At 30.1% G+C, this 22662-nt stretch overlaps 2 protein-coding genes and 1 long non-coding RNA gene across 3 annotated transcripts; 1 reads left to right on the forward strand and 2 right to left on the reverse strand.

Annotated features, from left to right (window-relative positions):
- The first annotated feature begins 11080 nt into the window (after positions 1 to 11080).
- On the forward strand, positions 11081 to 13885 carry LOC132619598 (uncharacterized). The gene is made up of 7 exons (XM_060334453.1): positions 11081 to 11141; positions 11386 to 11516; positions 11578 to 11769; positions 11833 to 11927; positions 12086 to 12636; positions 12721 to 13331; positions 13451 to 13885. Exons 1-7 carry the CDS (start codon positions 11081 to 11083, stop codon positions 13883 to 13885), a joined length of 2076 nt encoding a protein of 691 aa, XP_060190436.1.
- Positions 13886 to 15095: 1210 nt separating this feature from the next.
- On the reverse strand, positions 15096 to 18257 carry LOC132618376 (uncharacterized). Its single transcript, XM_060333434.1, has 8 exons — positions 18152 to 18257; positions 17885 to 18059; positions 17633 to 17731; positions 17175 to 17267; positions 16524 to 16893; positions 16332 to 16455; positions 15567 to 16099; positions 15096 to 15468 (listed from the first exon to the last, which is right to left on the reverse strand). Exons 3-5 carry the CDS (start codon positions 17724 to 17726, stop codon positions 16556 to 16558), a joined length of 525 nt encoding a protein of 174 aa, XP_060189417.1. The 5' UTR covers positions 17727 to 17731; positions 17885 to 18059; positions 18152 to 18257; the 3' UTR covers positions 15096 to 15468; positions 15567 to 16099; positions 16332 to 16455; positions 16524 to 16555.
- Positions 18258 to 18356: 99 nt separating this feature from the next.
- Positions 18357 to 19549, reverse strand: LOC132620331 (uncharacterized). Its single transcript, XR_009574777.1, has 3 exons — positions 18768 to 19549; positions 18494 to 18640; positions 18357 to 18392 (listed from the first exon to the last, which is right to left on the reverse strand). It is a non-coding gene; the product is annotated as an uncharacterized LOC132620331 (long non-coding RNA).
- Between the last annotated feature and the right edge of the window lie 3113 nt (positions 19550 to 22662).

Raw genomic sequence — 22662 nt, forward strand, 5'->3', positions numbered from 1 at the left:
GTGTTTAGTCAACCAAATCTTAGTTTTTGTAAATTAAAGAATAATGCAGTATTAAGTTAGTAACTTTTCTTTGGTTATTCTTCTAATAATAATAGAGCCATCGAGTTTTTAGTTCCTGTAGAATATTATAGAACAAGAGAGATAAAATGCAGTTATTGTTAATACATGTCATTAATTTAAAGTTTGGTGCAAGTACGAGCATAATTTTTTTTTAAAAAAAATATCTTTATGAATGTATCAAAATAATCTATTTTAAACAATTGCTAAAAGATTATTTCATTTAAAGGATGGATGGAATTACATTGGCGTATATAATTTATTAATTAATAACAGTGTACTTCTTGTGGCTTTTAGTAGGGATCCACACTACGAATAAGAGAGGTCACAATTAATAACATTCCTTGTAATATGGAAGGAATATACAATTTACTTCTCCCCCATTATTGAGCTTGTCATTATGTGCAATGCTATCCATGCTAAAAATAGAATTTGTAGCAACAAAAAATAGAATTTGTAGCCACTGAGTGTAGAGTTAATCTTTGTCATCTTGAATAAAAAGTAACAGGAATACTTTGTTCACATTGTTTCTTGTAAACATTATAGGGTTTTTTATATTGTAAAATAACTCTATTTAATTCTATTATCATATTAAAGACAAAGTTTTGCATATATATAACTTGATACTTTAAAAATGAACTATAAGAGAAGTAGAATAATAAACGAGCTTTTATTCTGATCTGTACGTATGTTTAAAAATTAATTACACATATCACTATAATATAAAGTATTAACGATAAACTTTTATGATAAAACATCAATTATTAACTTCATAAAAAAAGTAGTGAACCTGCTATAATATGCTATTAAACTACAACGAGACTTCGACGACAATATAAAGAATATCAATTATATGTGTATAAAAACTTAAATCCACAACAACATTTTTCAACGGTTTTATGCGTTTTACGACAAAATCACAATGTCACGTAACATGTGAACTTACACTCCCCAGTTTACAAAATCAAACGCGTTTATACGAGAAAAGATTAAACAGAAAAAGGAAAGGGAAATACGTCATTTCCCATATGTTTATTTAATCTCTCGTTATCATACTTGAAAGCAAAATATTGTCCACAACTTCAACTTCATACTATTTCTAAGAAAGTGACAAGAAACTTTTCCAAGAGACTGAATCAATTATCAATCTTATAGCCACCCCCACCAAAACCAGCCAAGAAATAATAATAATAATAATAATAATAATAATAATAATAATAATAATAATAATAATAATAATAATAATAATAATAATAATAATAATAAATGAAGTGAAAGTTCAGAGATGAAAATTATTTCTCAGTATGTTTGATATTTGATGAGATGGAAGTATGACATATCTAATTTGTGTAGTAGCAATATTTGAAAATTATAGATAGTGAAGGAAATGTTCATATTCTAGGAAAATGAAATGCCATTAATTATGACACTGATTGAAAGATTTTTTTCAAAAAAAGGTAACATAGAGTAAGATACTTTGGAAAATTTTCATGTGCCAACGACAAATGCTGTTTGATAACTTCGTATGCTCAAAGGTCACTATTGTGTGTATATATTCAGGTCTAATGTCACTATGTGTACAGAAAGATGTTAGTATCTTTTTATTTCGTGGGAAATTAAGTCAAGAATAAAAATGTCACTAATGTAATATCCCAACTTCTTCAAGTACTCTGCAGCTATGAAATGAGTTTAACGAATGAACTATTCCCTCTACTGTTTCATGTGATATTTTTGTCATTTTTTTAAATAATAATATATTTATTTATTCAGTAATAATTTTAATTTTAATTTTTAGTGTTATCTTAAAGCATGACTTTAATTATAGTTGTTCAAATATCATAATGCGTTTAAGATCACAATTTTAAATGACTTTACATTTTCAGAATTCCGTAACTGATCATACAATTTTACATAAAATAAATCGAAGGAAATTATTGATAAGAAGTTTGGAGAATAAAAATAACAGGGTGTTTACCACGCAACAGTGGTTGAAAGAAACTCACAAGAAAACGAAGAGTTACCTGGATGGAGGATTTACCTTGATGCATTAATGTAACGGAAAAGGCTTAAATATACCATCAAACTATCGGAAATGACTCATTTATGCTATTCATCAATAGTTTGGCTCATTTATGCCATCGCCCATTACCAAAATGACTCATCCGTGCCATTTTTCATTGACGCTGATTTTACAATACCAGATATGATACGTGACCTCAAACTAGATTACGGTTGTGGGTGGGTCAGGTGTATGGGTCTTATTTTTATTAATTTGGGATTTAAAATTGGGCTAGTTTAATTAAACGACGTAGACCTCTAATCATGGGCGGAGCTAGAATTTGAGGTTTGTGGGTGATAACGTCCAAATACACTCCTCAAAGAGAAAGTGTACACGGTCGTATGCAATATATTTACCCAACTATGAGTCGGGGTCGATCCCACAGGGAACAATGTGCTAGGCGATTAAGAAAGTAAGGAATTTTTACTAACTAAGCTCTGCCAAACGATAAATGATATTTTGGGTTTTTGAGAAATTTATGACTAATGCGAAAATATATAAACTAACCTAGAAAGCAAGTAAATTGATCAATGGCCACAAGCATGGATACAAAGGAAATTACACTCAAGTAACGATCCAATATATTTTATGATATTACAACTAAGAGCGGGTCTATGTTAATAGATAATGATTTCTAAAATCTCATTGAAAGTTTCTCAACCAAATCAATGAATTTCACTCTAAGCTTTCTCAAGCCTTAGAGTGTGATGTTAAACACAATCAATTCAACCTCAAGTTAACTATCCTATCTCTAGCTCAAGTTATTAGATGGGTTTAATGACCCAAATCCTTGCTATCAAACTCTTTTCCTAACTTTCACTTTCTTTCTCAAGCAAAGTAAAAGTGCTTAGGCACAAATAATGTTTGCAACCATTAGGAGATATTTAAGCATGAAGAGTTAATAGAAAAACAATAAACCCACTTCATTAGAAATAAAAATCATTCAATACATAAGCATAACAAGAGATTCAATCCAAACTTTAATCAAGAATATTTTCATAAACAAGATTCAAGTATTGAAATGAAATACTACACACTTAGATATACAATACAAAACAAGAGATTGAAGAAATGAATTAAAGGTTTAAGAAATGCTCAACCAAATCTTCAAATCTTCAACCCCAAAGTGTGGTGTAGATGAACCCTAGCCTCCAAGCTTGCAAAATGGCAAAAGATGAATAAAATTGCTCCCTTCTCTTTCTTTTGTAATTACCTCATTTTTTCAAGTTCCAAAAATGACAAAATATGCCCCAAATTTCAGTTTTTGCAGTTCTGCCCGTTTTTTGCAGTTCTGTCCCGTTTTTGCAAAACTGTCCACTTTTGACAGTTTTGCAAAACTGTGCAGTTTTTGTCCAATTTGGCCTCTTTTTGACTTGGTTTCTTCCGATCACTTCTAAATCACATAAACCTATAAAATGGAAGTAAACGACATTAAATGCACTATTTTTTCAATCAAAACATAGCAACAATCTAAGATTAAAGAAGAAATAAGTTGGTAAAATACCAACTTATCAGTGGGTTCTGAATTCAAATCTTTAAGTTATTGGGTTCTAAATTACTAATTTATACATATTGCACAAATTTCTTAAAGCAAATATAAGGTTTGAACAAAAGTTTGTGGGTTCAGCCGAACCCGTCTTTAACACTGTGGCTCCGCCACTGCCTCTAATTGGAGGTCATGTTTCATATCTGGTATTATAAAATCGACGTCAATGAAAAATGACATGGATGAGTCATTTTGGTAACGGGCGATGGCATAAATGAGCCAAACTATTAATGAGTGACATAAATGAGCCATTTCCGATAGTTCAATGGCATAACTGAGTCAAACTATTGACGAGTGACATAAATGAGCCATTTCCGATAGTTCAATGACATATTTGAGCCTTTTTCATTAATATAATACTACTTTCATCCCTTACGTGACACACTTTTCTTTTTAGCTTGTTCTTAATTTTTTTTTTAATAATTAGAAACAACTTAAATTTCAATTGTCCGATAATAAGTGTCACCTTAGGAAACCAAGACAAAAATTGGCTAGATTTTTCCAACTCTACCCTTAGATAAAAAATGAAAAGTTAAAGTAACATATAAATGATGATTGGAAAAGCCACATAGTAAATTGGTATTGTTGGATTCCAATATCAAAAGGATTACTACTTGTGCATACTCTAATGAAGAGGAAAAAATAATTTATTTTTATATATAAGGATAATTTAGTAAACTTTACAATACATTATTGATTTCTTAATATGCGTGTTTTTTACTAAGGTGACACTAATTATGAGACGGAAGGAGTAATTTATAGCCACATAAATGTCTAACATTTATTTTGGATTGCATGTTTCAAAAGTCCTCATTTCTTTTTAAAATTTTGTGCTTAGTCAAATGATAACACATAAACATTTTTTTGCACGGATTGCCCTTCGTTTGGGGTGGTCTTTAAATTTTGCCCCTCAAATTTGTGGTCTTTAAATTTTGCCCTTCATATTTGTGGTCTTTAAATTTTGCCCTTTGCTTGGAAAGATGAGCGAATACATGAAGTTCTGGGTTCGAACCCCCGCTCAGGCATAAAATAAAAAAATAATTTCGCAAGGCAGGACTGGGGGAGTGTATGTCGGATCCAGCATACAATCTTTAAGAAAAAGTTAAAGTTATGTCGGATCCGGCATAACTAAAAGTCTGCCCTTCAAGGCAAAGTCTTCCCCCTCCGGCAGACTTTTAGTTAAATATAACTAAAAGTCTGCCGGAGGGGGCATACAAAATTTAAACTTTGCCTTGTAAGGCAAACTTTTAGTTATGCCTTAAGGAAAACTTACGCCTTATGGGGCATACTTTTAGTTATGTTTTATGGGCACACTTTTATTTAAGGCATTACTAAAGGTTACCTTGAAAAGTTAAAAAAAAATACATATATATGCTTCAAGGCAAAGTTTGCCCATAAGGCATAAGTATGCCCCCATCGGTATAAGTTTGGTAATTCCTGAATAAGTTTATGCCGATGGGGGCATACTTTTAATGGGTAAACTTCAAAATTTAAACTTTGCCTTATAAGGCAAACTTTTAGTTATGCCTTAAGGAAAATTTAATTTTAGTTATGCCTTAAGGAAAACTTACGCCTTATGGGGCATACTTTTAGTTATGTTTTATGGGCACACTTTTAGTTAAGGCATTACTAAAGGTTTACCTTGAAAAGTTAAAAAAAAAATACATATATATGCTTCAAGGCAAAGTTTGCCCATAAGGCATAAGTATGCCCCCATCGGCATAAGTATGCCCCTATCGGCATAAGTTTGGTAATTCCTGAACAAGTTTATGCCGATGGGGGCATACTTTTAATGGGCAAACTTTTATGCCGGATCCGGCATAAACTTGTGAAGGAATTATCAAAGTTATGCCGGAATTGACATACTTATGCCAAGTCTGCCCATAAGGCATAAGTATGCCGGGTCCGGCATAACTTTGCTAATTCCTTCACAAGTGTATGCCGATGGGGGAATAGCGAAATTTAAACTCTGCCTTGCGATTTTTTTTTTAAATTTTGACTGTGTGGGGGTTCGAACCTGAAACCCATGGAATTTAGCGAAGGGCAAAATTTAAAGATTTCAAATATAAGGGGCAAAATTTAAAGACCACCCCAAAAGAAGGGCAATTCTGCGAATTGCCCACACATAAATAGGACGGAGGAAATAACATTTAACTCTTCGTTACATTTTCACGGAAGTCATCAGTTAAAATATCATTGAACAAGCTTATTTTAAGTACCACCAACGATTGTGTTTGAGTTAGTTCATTCATTCTTAATCCCAAGATCTTAGATTCGAATCTTTAAAAATTAAGTCGTCTTTAGTAAAAATGTGTATCTTAAAATTAAACTTTAAATACAAATTCAAATTTGTTGGGTCCCATACCGAATTTTTCTCCGTCTCAAAAAGATTGTCTTTTCTTTCTTATTAGTTTATCCCAAAAAGATTGATACATTTTAATATTTAGAAATAATTTAACTTTATGAGATGATTTACAGCCACACAAATATCTAAAATTTATTTTAGATCACATATTTTAAAAATCTTTCTTTATTTCTTAAATTTTATATCAAATTAAATTAAGATAATCTTTTTAGGACGGAGGGATTACTATATGTATTAGCGAGTGACAAGAAAAAGATTTTAATTAAGCACTACTAAGAGACTAGATGATTGGGTGAAATTATTACTACTTATTAGAAGCATGAGTTGGGGCCATCTTCGTCGTCCGTTGATGGGCCCCATTAAAAATAAATAAATTTTGGAGCCCCATATTAAATAGGCCCTAAAAACAAAATTGTAAAAAAAAAAAAAAAAATTGTGGACCTCATATATATTAAACAACAATTAATATTAAAAAAAAAAATTATGGATCCCATATATATTAAACAACAACTAATATTTTAAAAATAATTGTGGGCCCCATATTAAACACCAACCAATATTATAAAAAAAAAGTGGAACCCACCACATCCAAACGCACGGGGAAAAAAGGTAGACCCCATATTAACAAAATCAAGCAATATTAAAAAAAAAAAGTGAATCCCATATTTAAAAAAAACAATGTTAAAAAAAAAAAATTATGGGCCCATATTAAACATCAACCAGTATTAAAAAAAAAAAAAAAAAAAAAGTGAAACCCACCACATCCAAAAACAAAATTGTAAAAAACAAATTGTGGATCCCATATATATTAAACAACAACTAATATTTTAAAAAAAATTGTGGGCCCCATATTAAACCACCAACCAGTATTAAAAAAAAAAAAGTGGAACCCATATTAACAAAATCAAGCAATATTAAAAAAAAAGTGAATACCATATTAAAAAAACAAACAATGTTAAAAAAAAAAATTGTGGGGCCCATATTAAACACCAACCAGTATTAAAAAAAAAAAGAAAAAAAGTGGAACCCAACACATCCAAACTCATGAGAAAAAAAGTGGACCCTATATTAACAGAATCAGGCAAAAAAGATTATGGGCCCCATATGTATTAAACAACAACTAATATTAAAAAAAAATTACAGGCCCCATATTAAACACCAACCAGTATTAAAAAAAAAAAAAGTGGAACCCACCACATCCAAACTCACGGGAAAAAAAGTGGACCCCATATTAACAAAATCAAACAATATTAAAAAAAAAAAAGTGAATCCTATATTAAAAAAATAAACAATGCTAAAAAAACTTTTGGGCCCCATATTAAACAGGCCCATAAAAAAAATTGTAAAAAAAATAAAATTGTGGACCACATATATATTAAACAATAACTAATATTTTAAAAAAATTGTGGGCCCCATATTAAACATCAACCAGTATTAAAAAAAAAAAAGTAGAACCCACCACATCCAAACTCATGGGAAAAAAAAAGTGGACCCCATATTAACAAAATCAAGCAATATTAAAAAAAAAAGTGAATCCTATATTAGAAAAACAAACAATGTTAAAAAAAAATAATACGCCCATATTAAACACCAACCAGTATTAAAAAAAAAAAAAAAAGTGGAACCCATCACATCGAAAAATAAAATTGTGGACCCCATATATATTAAACAACAACTAATATTTTTAAAAAAATTGTGAGCCACATATTAAACACCAACCAATATTAAAAAAAAAAAAAAAAAAGTGGAACGCACCACATCCAAACTCACGGGAAAAAAAAGTGAACCCCATATTAACGATATCAAGCGATATTAAAAAAAAAGTGAATCCCATATTAAAAAAACAAATAATGTTAAAAAAAAAATTATGGGCCCATATTAAACACCAACCAGTATTAAAAAAAAAAAAAAAAAAAAAGTGGAACCCACCACATCCAAACTCACCGAGAAAAAAAGTGGACCCCATATTAACAGAATCAAGCAAAAAAATTGTGGGCCTCATATATATTAAACAACAACTAATATTAAAAAAAAAGTGGAACCCAGCACATCCAAACTCACGGGAAAAACAAAAGTGAACCGCATATTAACAAAATAAAAAAATATTAAAAAAAAAGTGAATCCCATATTAAAAAAATAAACAATGTTAAAAAAAAATTGTGGGCCCCTTATTAAACACCAACCAGTATTAAAAAAAAATGGGACCCACCACATCCAAACTCACGGGAAAAAAAAAGTGGACGTCATATTAACAGATCAAGCAATATTAAAAAAAAAAGTGAATCTCATATTAATAAAACAAACAATTTTAAAAAACAAATGCTTAGAAAATCAAACAATTAAATCAATAATGATGGACACATTGCTACATGCGTATAAACCCATTAGTGGGAGCAAATGAAATTATTGTACAGCAACATACTTAAAATACTTATATATTAAAATAAGATAGAATTTAAATACTTTTTCATTTTTGCCTTACTCTAATAAATGTGAAAAGAAATTAATGTCATAAAAGAAAAAATAATATTAAATGGAGATCAAATAATTAATAAGCTAAATTAGTGAAATTGTAATTCTAATTAACGTTTCCTTAAAAAACCATGTAAAAAACAACATGACAAGTAAAATGAGTTAAACAAAAAATATTTACTATAAATTAAAAAATAGAAGTTCTTCATGGCCCCATATTAAATACCAACCAGTATTAAAAAAAAAATATGGAACCCACCATATTAACAAAATAAAACAATATTAAAAAAAAAGTGAATCCCATATTAAAAAAATAAACAATGTTAAAAAAAAATTGTGGGCCCCTTATTAAACACCAACCAGTATTAAAAAAAAAATGGGACCCACCACATCCAAACTCACGGGAAAAAAAAGTGGACCCCATATTAACAAAATCAAGCAATATTAATAAAAAAAAATGAATCACATATTAAAAAAACAAACAATGTTACAAAAAAAAAGTGCTTAGAAAATTAAACAATTAAATCAATAATGATGGACTCATTGCCACATGCGTATCAACCCATTAGTGGGAGCAAATGAAATTATTGTACAGCAACATACTTAAAATACTTATATATTAAAATAAGATAGAATTTAATTACTTTTTCATTTTTTCCTTACTCTAATAAATGTGAAAAGAGAATAATATCAAATGGAGATCAAATAATGAATAAAGTAAATTAGTCAAATTCTAATTCTAATTCACGTTTCCTTAAAAAACCATGCAAAAGACAACATGACAAGTAAAATGAGTTAAACCGAGAATATTTACCAAATATTAAAAAATAACATTTCTTCGTTTAAATAGAAAGTTAATTTCTACTTTGTTTCGTTTCAAACATGTAAAATTAATTTAATAATTAGAATTAGAATTATCCAAATCAAAATTTGATAAAAAAAAAATAATAAGTATTTTACACTTTTAAATTAATCGAATTAAAATTGAAAGTATCAACTGATGCTTAAATATTGCTATTATTTTATCTCAAACAGAGGAAAATATTTTTCTTTTAAACAAGTCTTCTGTTTTTAAAAGTATTAATAAATTTTCGTAGCAAACACGAATAAAATAAAATTTTAGATACGGAGCACAAACTATAATATTATATTAATCGTATTTTGAACATAGAATATATATATATATATATATATATATATATATATATATATATATATATATATATATATATATTATCACTATCTAAACAAAACTACATATACTTAGATAAACTATAATACGAAGTGTTGAGCCCGTGCACAGGCATAAGCCATCTAGTTATAGTAGAGAAAACGGAGTAAAGTCAACCATCAAGAGAAACAGAACATGGGTGTTTTCGTAAATCGAACCTACGACAAACGTATGTTGCTCCCACAGCTACACCCTATACATATAGTCTGTCTTTCTTTTGGCCTATCAGAATTTGTTACGATTACTGTGTAACAAAAAAACGAAGAAGCATGCTACTCTTCTTGGGGACCCACTTCTAATGATGATGTTGACGTGTCGATCTCTCAATGCTTCGAACAGAAATTTCCTTTTTCCTTATTATTAATATTATTAATAATTACTCCTTCCGACTTAAATTATCTGCTGTGATTATTAAAAATAGTTATCTCAAATTATTTATCGTTTTAGAAATTTAACACATAATTTTTTTTTTCATTTTACCTTTAATACAATTTTGTCATTATTGAAAATAACATACAAATAGAATAAATATTTAATGGATAAAGATTATAGCTTAAACATAAATAAATAAAAAGTTAATTAAATACCCCTGTTTTTATTTTTTATTTTTGATCTGTTTCAAAATGAGTAGTTTAATCGGACAGAGAGTTTGAAAATATAGAAAAGACTTTTTAATTTTATGAATTTAAATTAAAAATGTGTAATTGTGTATGATGTAATAAAATATATTTTAAATTTTATGATTTTAAACTTGTGCATGATGTTGTCAGCACTCTTTTTTTCTTTTCTTTTTTTAAATTTTATTACATAGGGGTAGGGAAAGGGGAAGGGGAAGGAAAAATGCGGGAGAGGATTATAATGTGAGGATTCGAACCTTCACCAACAAGGTGAAAGTTCAGGCAGCTAACCAACTGAGCTAAATTGGACTGAGGGAGTATTTTTTTTACATTTGTGACAGTTTTAACAAAGGGCTGACTATATATATATATATATATATACATATATAGAGGGAGTATTTACAAAAAATATCAATACTTTCAAGTTTGCAAAAAATAAGATTAGAAAACTTACCAACCCTATACAAGGTAACAAATACGGTAAAAGAAGTTAATATACGGTACAAGAATCCCCAAAGATCACGGTGTAACCGATTAGCATCCTGCTCCCCATAATTTCTCTCTTATGTTTTTTCTCCCAGATTTCAGCAATCCACGAAAATTTAAAGTAGAAACCATATTTTCACCATCACGGTTGAAGATTCTTGAAGATTCATTTAACTGTAGTTGAGAATTGCAGAATTCATACAACATTCAAAATCAAAGTTCCGGATCAAAAATTTCGTATGTTTCAATGGCAGATGAGACAATTCATTCAATAATGGTACAACACAATGGAAGATGGGACGCATCAGGTGTTCATATGTTAATGCCCAGTTTCTTATAAATTTTGTTTTTTTCATGTCATTTTTTAATTTTTTTTTTTGCCGTTTAAAGCCATATAATATGTATAATTGTGTATAAAATATGTATGAATGATGAATCTAAAATGTATATATTTGATTATGTAATGTGTCGTTAGTGTGTATGCACTTTGTATTATATTTGTATCATAATCGTGGTTCGTATAATGTGTATTTTGTTTTAATTTTTTGACAGGTAGATACGTAAATTTTGAAGTTGAAGGAATATTATACGATTCCAAATCAAAGTTTAGTGGTTTGGTCACAGTGATTGCTGCTCAACTAGGAATAGATACAACAATTCAAGGATTGGAGATTAAATACATTGTTAGTGACAGATGCCCGCCAATGACCATACACAACGATATGGGTGTCCATGTATATTTAGATCACAAAAAAGGAAAACAAAAACTTCTTCAGTAAGTATCCTTTATGTATTACATTGAGGGATGTAGCTTTGGATTTAATTGAAATCCAAGACGATGGAGGCAGCAGTTCAAATTCTATACAATCCGTACCTTCATACAATGGAAAAACTGATCAGTTGAATGCCATAGTTCCCAGTGTTGATTTTGAGGCTGTAGAATGTGAACGAAATGGAATTATAAGCGACAATTGATATGAATTTGTTGCTGAAAAACAGATTTATAAGGACAAGGAAACAATTGTTGCGGTTATGAAGAACTATGCCTTTTCGAAACAATTCCAATTTCTGGTTAGAAGATCTAGTTCTAAAAGGTATGAAAATTAATGTTTTTTCAATATGTTGAATAATATGTAAGATATAACTTTTAAACAATCCTTTCAATTATTTATGTTTTGGATTGTTGTATGATATATGTATGAAAACTGTATATAAAATCTGTTTCTGATGTTTTTCTTTCTTCCAACAATAGCTATTGTCTTGAGTGTCCTGCGGACGATTGCTCTTGGAGTTTTAAATCGTCAAGTTTGAATGATTCAGAGCTTTTCAAAATTAGATCATTTTGTGAACAACATTCATGCTCATTAAAGGATAGGATTTATTCAAGACGTCAAGCAACTACAGCGGTTGTTGGAATTATGATAATGGATAAGTATGAAGATCCAAAAAGAGTATACACACCAAAGGATATAGCATTAGATATGAGGAAACAGCATGGTTTAACAATGACTTACATGCAAGCTTATAGAGCCAAGGAAAAGGCATTAAACATGTTGCGAGGGGATCCAACTGAATCATACAATAAGTTACCGAGCTACTTTTACATCCTGGAAAAGACATATCCGGGCTCAGTTATTAGTTTGGAAAAAACAGCAGAAGACCGTTTCTTGTATGCATTTGTAGCATTGGAACCTTGTATTAGAGGATGGGAGTATTGTAGGCCTATAGTAGTTGTTGACGGCACCCATCTAAAATCAACTTACGAAGGAACTATGCTAATAGCAAGCACACTAGATCCTGGAGGTTTGTAATTTTTTTTTAATTTTATGCTTAAATTTCAATTATAAATCACCGTATTGATTGCATATAATTTTTATACAAAAACAGGTAGTATACTGCCATTAGCATATGCAATAGTGGATTCAGAGAATGATGCATCTTGGACATGGTTCTTTGAGAGATTTAGGATAGCTTTTGGTGAAAGGGAGAATATGTGCATTGTATCAGATAGACATGATAGTATATGGAAAGCTTTTGCATTAGTATATCCCGGGCTGACTCATTATGCATGTATTTGGCATTTGTGGAATAATTTACTTAAGAAATGCAGGGGAAATAAAGAACAGGTCAGGAAACTATACTTTGCATTAGCTAAGGCATACACTCTTCAAGAATTTAGTGAACTCATGGGAAGGCTGGACACAATAGATAAGAAGTTGGGTGTATACTTATTTGATAGTGGGTATCATAAATGGTCTCGGGTACATGCAACAGTGAAGAGAACTTGGACGTTGACTTCAAACATTGCTGAATCTATAAACAGCAGCATTACCAAAGCTAGAGAATTTCCAGTCTGTAAGTTAATGGATTACATGAGACAATTGATTGAAACTTGGAATGAAAAACACAGTGAAGAAGGGAGAAATACATTCACTGATCTTACTAATGAGTACAATAAAGCTTATGAGGATAACAAGGAATTATCACACCGTATGACTGTAAGTTTTTAAACTGTATGAATAGGGTATCATTTATGTATTCATGTTGTATGTATTTATGTTGTATGTTTTTTGTTAAATTTCTGAATTTAAATTGTGATCCAACTTTTTTATGGTAGGTAAGGGCTTCCACTGAATTCCTACATACAGTGACAGATGGTATGAAGAGATTTAGTGTGTGTCTTCGAAGTAAGATTTGTAGTTGTGGAAGGTTTCAACTTGATGAGATATCATGTGGACATGCTTTGGCTGCTATAATGTATAGGCACCAACATGGAGAGGACTACTGCTCTGCCTACTACAGCAATAAAAATTTCAAAGATACATATGCCATACCAGTGGAACCTCTTCCATGCGAGAGTACATGGGAGATACCATTTGATGTGTTGGAACAAATTGTTTTACCACCAGATTCTAAAAGACCTCCAGGGAGACCATCGTTGAAGAGAATGAAACAATTTTATGAGGTGAAATTTAAGAGGGCAAAGATGACATGTAGCAAGTGTGGCATAGAGGGGCACAACAAGAAGACATGTAGCAATTTGCCCAAATGAAATTAAATTCCATATAGCCAATTTTTTTTTTTATTTTTTTACATTCACTATTAGTAGACACTCATTACTTTATAAATTCTAAATTTATTTTGACGCAACATTGTCTATTAAATTGGCTAGCAAGAATTTATTTTTATTTCATGGCTGGATTTTTTTTTTTTGGCATATTTAATGCATCGAAACTTTAGTTGTTTAGTTTGACTGTAAAATTTGTATCAAACCGTTGAAATATCATGGCATTCTATTTAACTACTCAATATTGACTAAAACTTCAATCAGTAGAAATTTAGTTGTTTAGTGTATCAATATTGTATAGATAATGTACCAAGAGCTTTAGTTGGTATTAGTTTAGTTGTTTAGTGTATCAATATTGTATAGATAATGTATCAAGAGCTTTAGTTGGTATTAGTTTAGTTGTTTATTGTATCAATATTGTATAAATAATGTATCACATAACGTGTTTCATATAAAAGGAAAGTGTTTTGTTAGTAAATGATCAAAATTCTTGTTAGTGTATCAATAATGTATGCACCATACATTATAAATGACCGTATGTAAATTGTATCATTAATGTATACATTATTGTATAAATAATGTATGAAACATATATATATATATATATATATATATATATATATATATATATATATATATATATATATATATATATAATGTATGCAACATTATGTATGGATATCGTATATTTTAGTGTATCATTATTGTATAAATAACGTATGACACACAACAATTTTCATATATATATATATATGAAACACAACAAATTTCATATCTTTTTAGTGTATCAATATAGTATAAATAGTGTATGCAACATATATATATCTATATAACACGTTTCATGATGTATAAAATATTATATTGTTTAGTGTATCAATAATTTATAAAAATTAAGATGGAAGAATTTTAATTGTTTACTTTGTCATTATTGTATAAACAATGTATGAAATATGTATGGATATTGTACATTTTATGTATTAGAAGTACGAATTTGGTTGATCATTGAATTTAATATAGTTTATATACTTCATGTGAAAATATGTGTATATTATAGATACTGTATATTTTGTGTATTAGAGAACAAATATGGTGGATCATTGATTTCAAATTAAGAACTGTATTAACATAACTACATTGGTAAATAAATTAAAAACTAATGATATAAGGTGTAAGAATAATAAAAGTATCATATTAATCAAAACTTAATTCACCAACAAAATCAGTCAACTACTTAGGCCAACATCAACAAAAATCATCTTTCTTACACCAACAAACTAATAACTAGTCACTAATTCTAAGAATTCTAAACTTTTCGTTTCAGTTTCGGTAATTTCTCCCTTTCAGGTACTGGTTTCTTGTAAATTTTTGGACCACCCAATCTGCTGGTAACATTTCCTGTTACTTCACTCTCACTAATAGCTCCATCAGCCTGCTTTTTTCTTGCATAATCCCACAGCAGGGCACCATACCTCCGACGATGAAGAGCGGCATCAAAATCTTCTTCTGAAATTTCAAATACACCTTGGCTGATATAGTCAGCAAATGCACATATGTATAACCCACAATCACTGTAAATAATCACAAACATAAAGAAGCAGTTAATATTTAATATATATGAACACCATTATAATATGTTAAAAACATTATATAAAGTAGAGATACATACTTAGACTCCGGATGTTGTTCTGGCAAATGATCCACAAAGACATATTCCAAAGGATCATCAAAGCTTTTCCCAACATATGCTGGTTCAGTTATCCAGTTTATGTCATTCCTTTTCCCATAAAATCCAGTGCAATTGAAAAAAAGAGGTATCATGGTGGCCAAGCTTTCAACAACTTCTCGAATTGAATTAGTATGCATAGCCCCACCCGGGAATGAATCATATACATAGAGACACCTTCTTTTCATACATAAAATAACCAACACCCAATGGTATTCTTCGCTTATATTGACTGGGATGAGCACATTATCAGCTGTATCCCAAGCAATATTTGCAATCAATTTAAACCCACGAATAATTTTTGCCACATTATGATCAACAGTAATAAAACACTTATCATTTTTGTATTCCTTGTACTGCTTGTGGATAGCCTCAACCCACTTTATGAAAACACAATATGTTGTTGTGTATCTCACTGGGTTATTTGGACCATACTTTGCTTTTTTCCTCAAGTAATACATAATGACATCAACATGCTGAAAAAAGAATGTCAATTAAAATATAAGTAAGAATGGTAAAGAATTTTTGTTATTAAGTATTCAGTTTAACAGTCATATATCAGTTTTTATAATATACCACACACATATCCTAATGCCATCTCAACATAAACTACCATTCTTGCAACACCCAAAAATTCAGCTTGAAAGTATTTTTCATACAGCAAAAACAAAATGAAATAAACAAATCAAAAGTCTGGAGACAACATACCGAGTCTTCCCACGCTTTCCCAGTTTGAATGACATTGTAGAACAACTCCATTTTGTCAACTTTCTTAACTCCCAAATCATAAGGATTGACAATCTTGTTGTCCTTTAAAGTGTATGCTGAAATTCTGGAACGCAAAAAGCCATAAATGTTTGCAAGAGAAATAGTTAAATAAAAAATGTATTTTATACATACCTGTTCTTCCGTTTAGAGACTTTAGCATATACCTAAGATGTAAATTCATTGAGCAGTGCATCATCAACTTCGAATCCATTGTAATTTGCAAAAGGATGTTTTATGTTGAAATATATAGGTGATTTACCCGAGCTGCTGCCAGCTGAACTAAAACCAACATACGAAGATGATTTGTATTTTCCAGTCTTTCTGAGTCTTGGCTGTTGTTCAGGAGTGACATTGTTAGAATAGTAAATGTTTTCAATCGCAGCAATCTGGGTCTCGCTATATGCAGGCAATTCAATGTCATCAAGAGTAGGGGTTTTGGAGACTGAATTGCACAAACTACCCATTTTATCAATTCCAACAACCACATCATCTAAAGAAGTATCTGCAAAATTCAAATTTCAAAAAATTTAATACAATATATTTCATAAATCTTTAAAAACAGTATGAAACTAACAGTGTTAGCATCTATACAATTTAACATGTCCATCATGCACAGAAAGTTCATGATTCAGACAATTCACAAGTCAAGCATGAATGTACATGAAAGCTATCAGGTAGTATTAACACATATACTATCAGATATATACATGAAAGTAAATGGAAAGCTACTGCATAAAACCCTCTGTCAAACAAATACATTTCAATGAAAAGTGAAGTCCTTACCTAAATTAGGAACATGTTCAGTATGAATCATTGAGGCTTGTTGATGAAATAGACAATTATCACCGGCTCCATCAAACCCATCATGCACACCAACTACATTTTGCATAAATAGTTATGTCCAGAAGTTAAATACTGAATTGACAATTAAATACTTTTTTTGCAACACTTTTTATACAGTTTTCTGAATGGATTTATGGGTGAGAAATATGATACCTACTAATATAATTAACACCAAATGGACTACACTCGAAAGATTCAGCTAAAACTCTATTTAGACCATACATTCATACAAAGTAATTTCAATTGTCATGTAATTAATTAAAAAAGCCTAGAGAAATGATGCCAACTTATTCTCTACTAAATAGAAGCTATGTTAATACATTTTATATATAGTTTTCATATATGATTTTTTAGATGTACGTATGGCAGATTCTAATTATATCAAGCAAAAGAATGACCTTGAATCTTCGATTCTTCTTGTTCATGTAGACTCTTCAATGCTTCTAGATCATCTCGATCATTATCACATGCTTCACCAATCCCAGCATGCATACCAGCTACACGTTTCATACAAAAATATGAATGATAATTAAGTTTTAAAAATATTAACTGAAAAAAATGACATACACATTTTGAACCATCTATGATATATCTATTTAAGGATGTGAAATATGGACATTAATATAATTTACTAGAAATTAAAAGATTACTTTGGGTCTTCAAATATACTGCAGCTTGACCAGATATTGGCACACTTCCATCAAGCCCACCAAACACACCCTTAGCCGCTTGTTCATCAACCTCAGCTTGTATGTCATGATACTTGTCATTCTGGTCACCACTATAAATTCTTTTTCCATCTACAACCTTAACACCTCCAGTACCCTATATATTAATGTATGCTTTATTAATTTAAAATTGAATTAATAATAAAGAGGAAATCTGTCAAAGTTTTTTTTTTTTTAAAAAAAAAAAACCTCATATTCATTATTTTCCGTCTGCCTGCCATGTAAGGACTTGATCTCTGTAAGTATGTCCAATATTGATTTATCCAAGTGTTGCTTCAACTGTTTAAAATCATCCTCTACCCGAAATAAGCAGTAAACAATAAATTTATGATCATTTGTTATTTCAATAGAAAAAATAAATAATGAACTTTATAATCCATTAATATCCGACAAATACCTTCTTCTGAAATAGTTTCAAATCTTCACGAACCTATAAAGAAGTAGAATTTATGAGCCATATATGTGTTAACCGACTCATAATCATTCCATTCCTTTTTAAAAAAGATAAAAAATAGTGAATTCGATACCTACATTTACAACCTCATTCTTCAATGCCTCAAACAAAGAACCATGTACAAATGGTGTATCACTTGTAGTAGTACGTGGTCGTGGCGGATCTGGTAACTCAGTGAGAAGTGGCAATTCATCGTTTGCTTGTGTGATGTTGGAAAAAACCACCTAACAAAAACAAAAAATTACACGTGTATTCATACAGGTTAGCAAGTCTAATAAAACATACAGATTTGAACCTGTATTAAAAGTGAATGAAAAATGTATGTATGATGTTGAAAGTGTTCTTGTTTACCTGATTCCCATAAGTTTTGAACACCCCCCTCTTCAGATAGTCAAAGTACAATATATCTTGGGATGTTTGCCAATTAAGAATACGAGGAATGTGGTTTCGAATACGAGTAGCAACAAAATGATCAACCTTCGAGCAACATTCATAAAACCAAACCTGCAAAGCAAGTGGAAAGCCCCCAACCCTATAATACGATGGATCACCACTCAATTGATGACTAACAGAAGCAAGTGTTTCGTTAAAACAATCGTTTCCCCACAGATAGTTCCTATATTCACCACTCTCAACTAAGTCAAAGTGCAGCCTAGATACGTAAGATTTGGAAGGCTCAGTTGAGAATAGGAATGTGCTAATAAAATACAAAATGGAGATTTTTTACAAGATCATCATCACCCACACAAATGCTTCCTTCATAAAAACTTATCAACTCACTCTTGAGTACCCTTTGTTGATTGGGAAAGTAACTATTCATTAACCTATTTGGTGAATTATGGTCCGGAACAAATTCACTCGGCATGCCGCATTTCAAACCACTAATAATGGCAAACTCTCTTATCCCAAAAAAGAGCTCTTCTCCATTCAACTTGATGATAAACATATCATCTCTATCATTATCAGTCTCCGCATACATCAAGCTGCGAATGAGTTGTGGGTGAACCTTGATATTCGGTAAATCAAGAAAATGACCAAATGGGGACTCCCTAAACATCTACAATTGCTTCTTAGACTTTAATCGCAACTTTATATGCTCAATAGATTTGATGTTGGTGTAAGTACAAAATCTGGTTTGAACCTTCTTTACCTAAATATATAATAAATAACAATTACTAAACAAACTCGAAACTATGAGAAAATCGGATACACTAAAAAGGTCTTAAATGTGTACAACACAACAGTGAATGTATTTTAAATATGTATGACAAGAATATGTATTACCACAAGAGAACAAATACTGAAAATATATAAAAATTATGTTTGTTATATATGGCTCAAGTATATATACAACAAAAATACCTAAATTATACAACATTGATACACAAATAATAAAAACCAAGTTTAAAAATGAAACATACCATTTACTAAACACAATTCATACCAATTATTTTGCCCACAAACAACAATTAAAGTATATGTATTTTAGGCTTAGTACAGTATATGTATTATAAGCTTATAACAGTGAATGTATTATTGGTGTATAAAAAGTGTAGGTATTAACCGGAGATGAACAATAAACTCAAAAAATATAACAATATTATGTCTACCATATATGGCTCAGGTTTGTATACAATAAAAATACCTAAAATATACAATATTCATACACCAATAATAAAACCCAAATATAAACATGATACATACCATTTTCTATCCAAATTTCATACCAGTTAATTGAACATAAACAACAATTAAAGTAATAAATACTTGCTTTTTACCTTCAATTTCGGTTTTGCACGGTTTCTCTTTGATGTTTGACCTTTTTTAACATCTTTTTGTAAAACAATATGAAACTCATTTTATTTCTTCGGATTAGATATTTTACCACTGTCAACCTTCTTTTTCTTAGAAGAAGGAGAAGCAATTTCATCTTCAAAATCAGAATCAGAACCGATTTCGTTTGACATTCCAAGCGAAATTTCTTTCCCCTTCCGTTTGCCTTTGCTTCGTGTAACCATTTTTTGTTGAACTACCTTGGGGGTAACAATATGTTGTTTTCCATCTTCCTTAACAGGAGATTGAGTGAATGCATGCAAGTCGAAAGATGGATCCGGACCAATCTTCGGGCTAGAAGAAGCAAAAAGCCGATTGATTTTAGGGGTTGGAGTCCCCATTCAAGCTTTTTACTATGAGATTCAAACAAGAAAGTCGAATAAACAAAACAAAAACAATGTGAGTTGTAGAAGATTTGATAACATCAAAGAAACAACGAAAATAGTGTATAATTTTACATCTAGAAGTTGAAATCGATATTTACTAGGAAACAAAATGGAATTTTGATATTTTAATTTTTTTTTAAAACACAGTATAAAATGGAAGAGAGGGAGTTTGAGAGGGAGTTTGTGTGAGAGAGAGAGAGAGAGAGAGAAAAAAGACCTTTTTGATAAATGTGAGATGAGAGAGAATAACTTTTTGATAAGTGTAAAAACTGATCGTATCTTACAATAAAGTCAAAATTCTTAAATGGAGATTCTTTCCTTCTTAAAAGCCTAAAATCAAGGCACTACACATTAAACCACAATCTGGTATATAAAGTAATTAAAATTGTATATTTTGTAAATAAGAAAAAGTATTAATATAATTTATAATATTTAACTTCAAGTGGTATTAATATGTGATTTTCCCTTTAACAAAACCTCCATTTGGGTTGTACAGTATCTTATTTTTCCAAAGAAACTTTAGTTCCGAAAATCCCCAACACAGACTCAAAAATTTTAATCCACATAGTATAGATTTTGATTTTTTCTAATTTTTCCTACTCAAAACCATCCAGTTAAAACATAAATTGTTTTTGGAATAAAACCAAAATGTTTCATAAAACTAATCTAATACAGTCAAACCTCTCTATAATTATCATTCGTTAGAGTAGCATTTCACTATAACGGCCTGATTTTCTCCGGAATCAATTTTTCATGTTATATTTTACTTCTCTATAACAGCATTTTACCTATAATAGCAGTGACATTCATTATAGCGGTATACTCTTTGTAAAATTATCTCTCTATAACAATCCTACTCAAACATTGTGTGATAACATATTGTAAGAATTATGTTATGTATAAAAATATAATATTAAATATTTATGGTAATTGTCAAGAAAAAGCTATTGAATTCGTTTTTGCTGAAAGTTCGGACAAAAATCTTCATCAATTCAAGCGTTGTATTACCACTAAGATACTGGAATTTACGAAACAACCTACAATTGTAAAATTCTTAAGTCAAATTTGAAATATTTAAATTTTCAATTAATTAAATGCATATGTTTCTTAGATTTTAATTCTTGTACACCTAGTTATGAATTTAGTAGTCAGTTCAATTTTTAATTAAAGAAACATGAAAATCAATTGAGATTTTAAGAGTAACAAGTATTTTGTTTTCGTTTCTAAGATAAAAAGTATAGAAAAATAATTTTTTTGCGTAGTTTTGTTTATAACAGCTAAATAAGATCCAGACATCAAATGCCATTATACATACATAACAACACTTCACTATAGCAGCATGAAATTTTCGGACAAATGCTGCCATTATAGAGAGGTTTAACTCTATAAATGTTTATAGAGAACTTTTGAAATTAAAATATACCATTTCCAAAAATTAGTTTCCCAAAATTAAACTGGAGCCAAATCCAAGTGGCACATAAGTATAATTGTGATGAATGACATTTTAATTTTTTATATCCTTAAAAAATACTATATAAGTAAAATTAATATCTCAACTCCATGTTTCGATATTGGAGGGCAGTTAAATCCTCAGTTCAATAGCACCCGTAATATCTACCAACAGCACAAGAATGCAATATGCAAAGAAATTACAAAAATTTTCGGACAAATACTGTCATTACAGAGAGGTTTGACTCTATAAATGTTTATAGAAAACTTTTGAAATTAAAATATACCATTTCCAAAAATTAGTTTCCCAAAATTACACTGGAGCCAAATCCAAGTGGCACATAAGTATAATTGTGATGAATGACATTTTAATTTTTTATATCCTTAAAAAATACTATATAAGTAAAATTAATATCTCAACTCCATGTTTCGATAATGGAGGGCAGTTAAATCCTCAGTTCAACAGCACCCGTAATATTTACCAACAGCATAAGAATGCAATATGCAAAGAAACTACAAAAATTTAACTCCCAACATCACAACGAGCTGGACGGAGCTAGCTAGATATAATGAAGGGA

Source organism: Lycium barbarum, chromosome 11 (assembly GCF_019175385.1).
Source record: "Lycium barbarum isolate Lr01 chromosome 11, ASM1917538v2, whole genome shotgun sequence".
Taxonomy (NCBI): Eukaryota; Viridiplantae; Streptophyta; class Magnoliopsida; order Solanales; family Solanaceae; genus Lycium; species Lycium barbarum.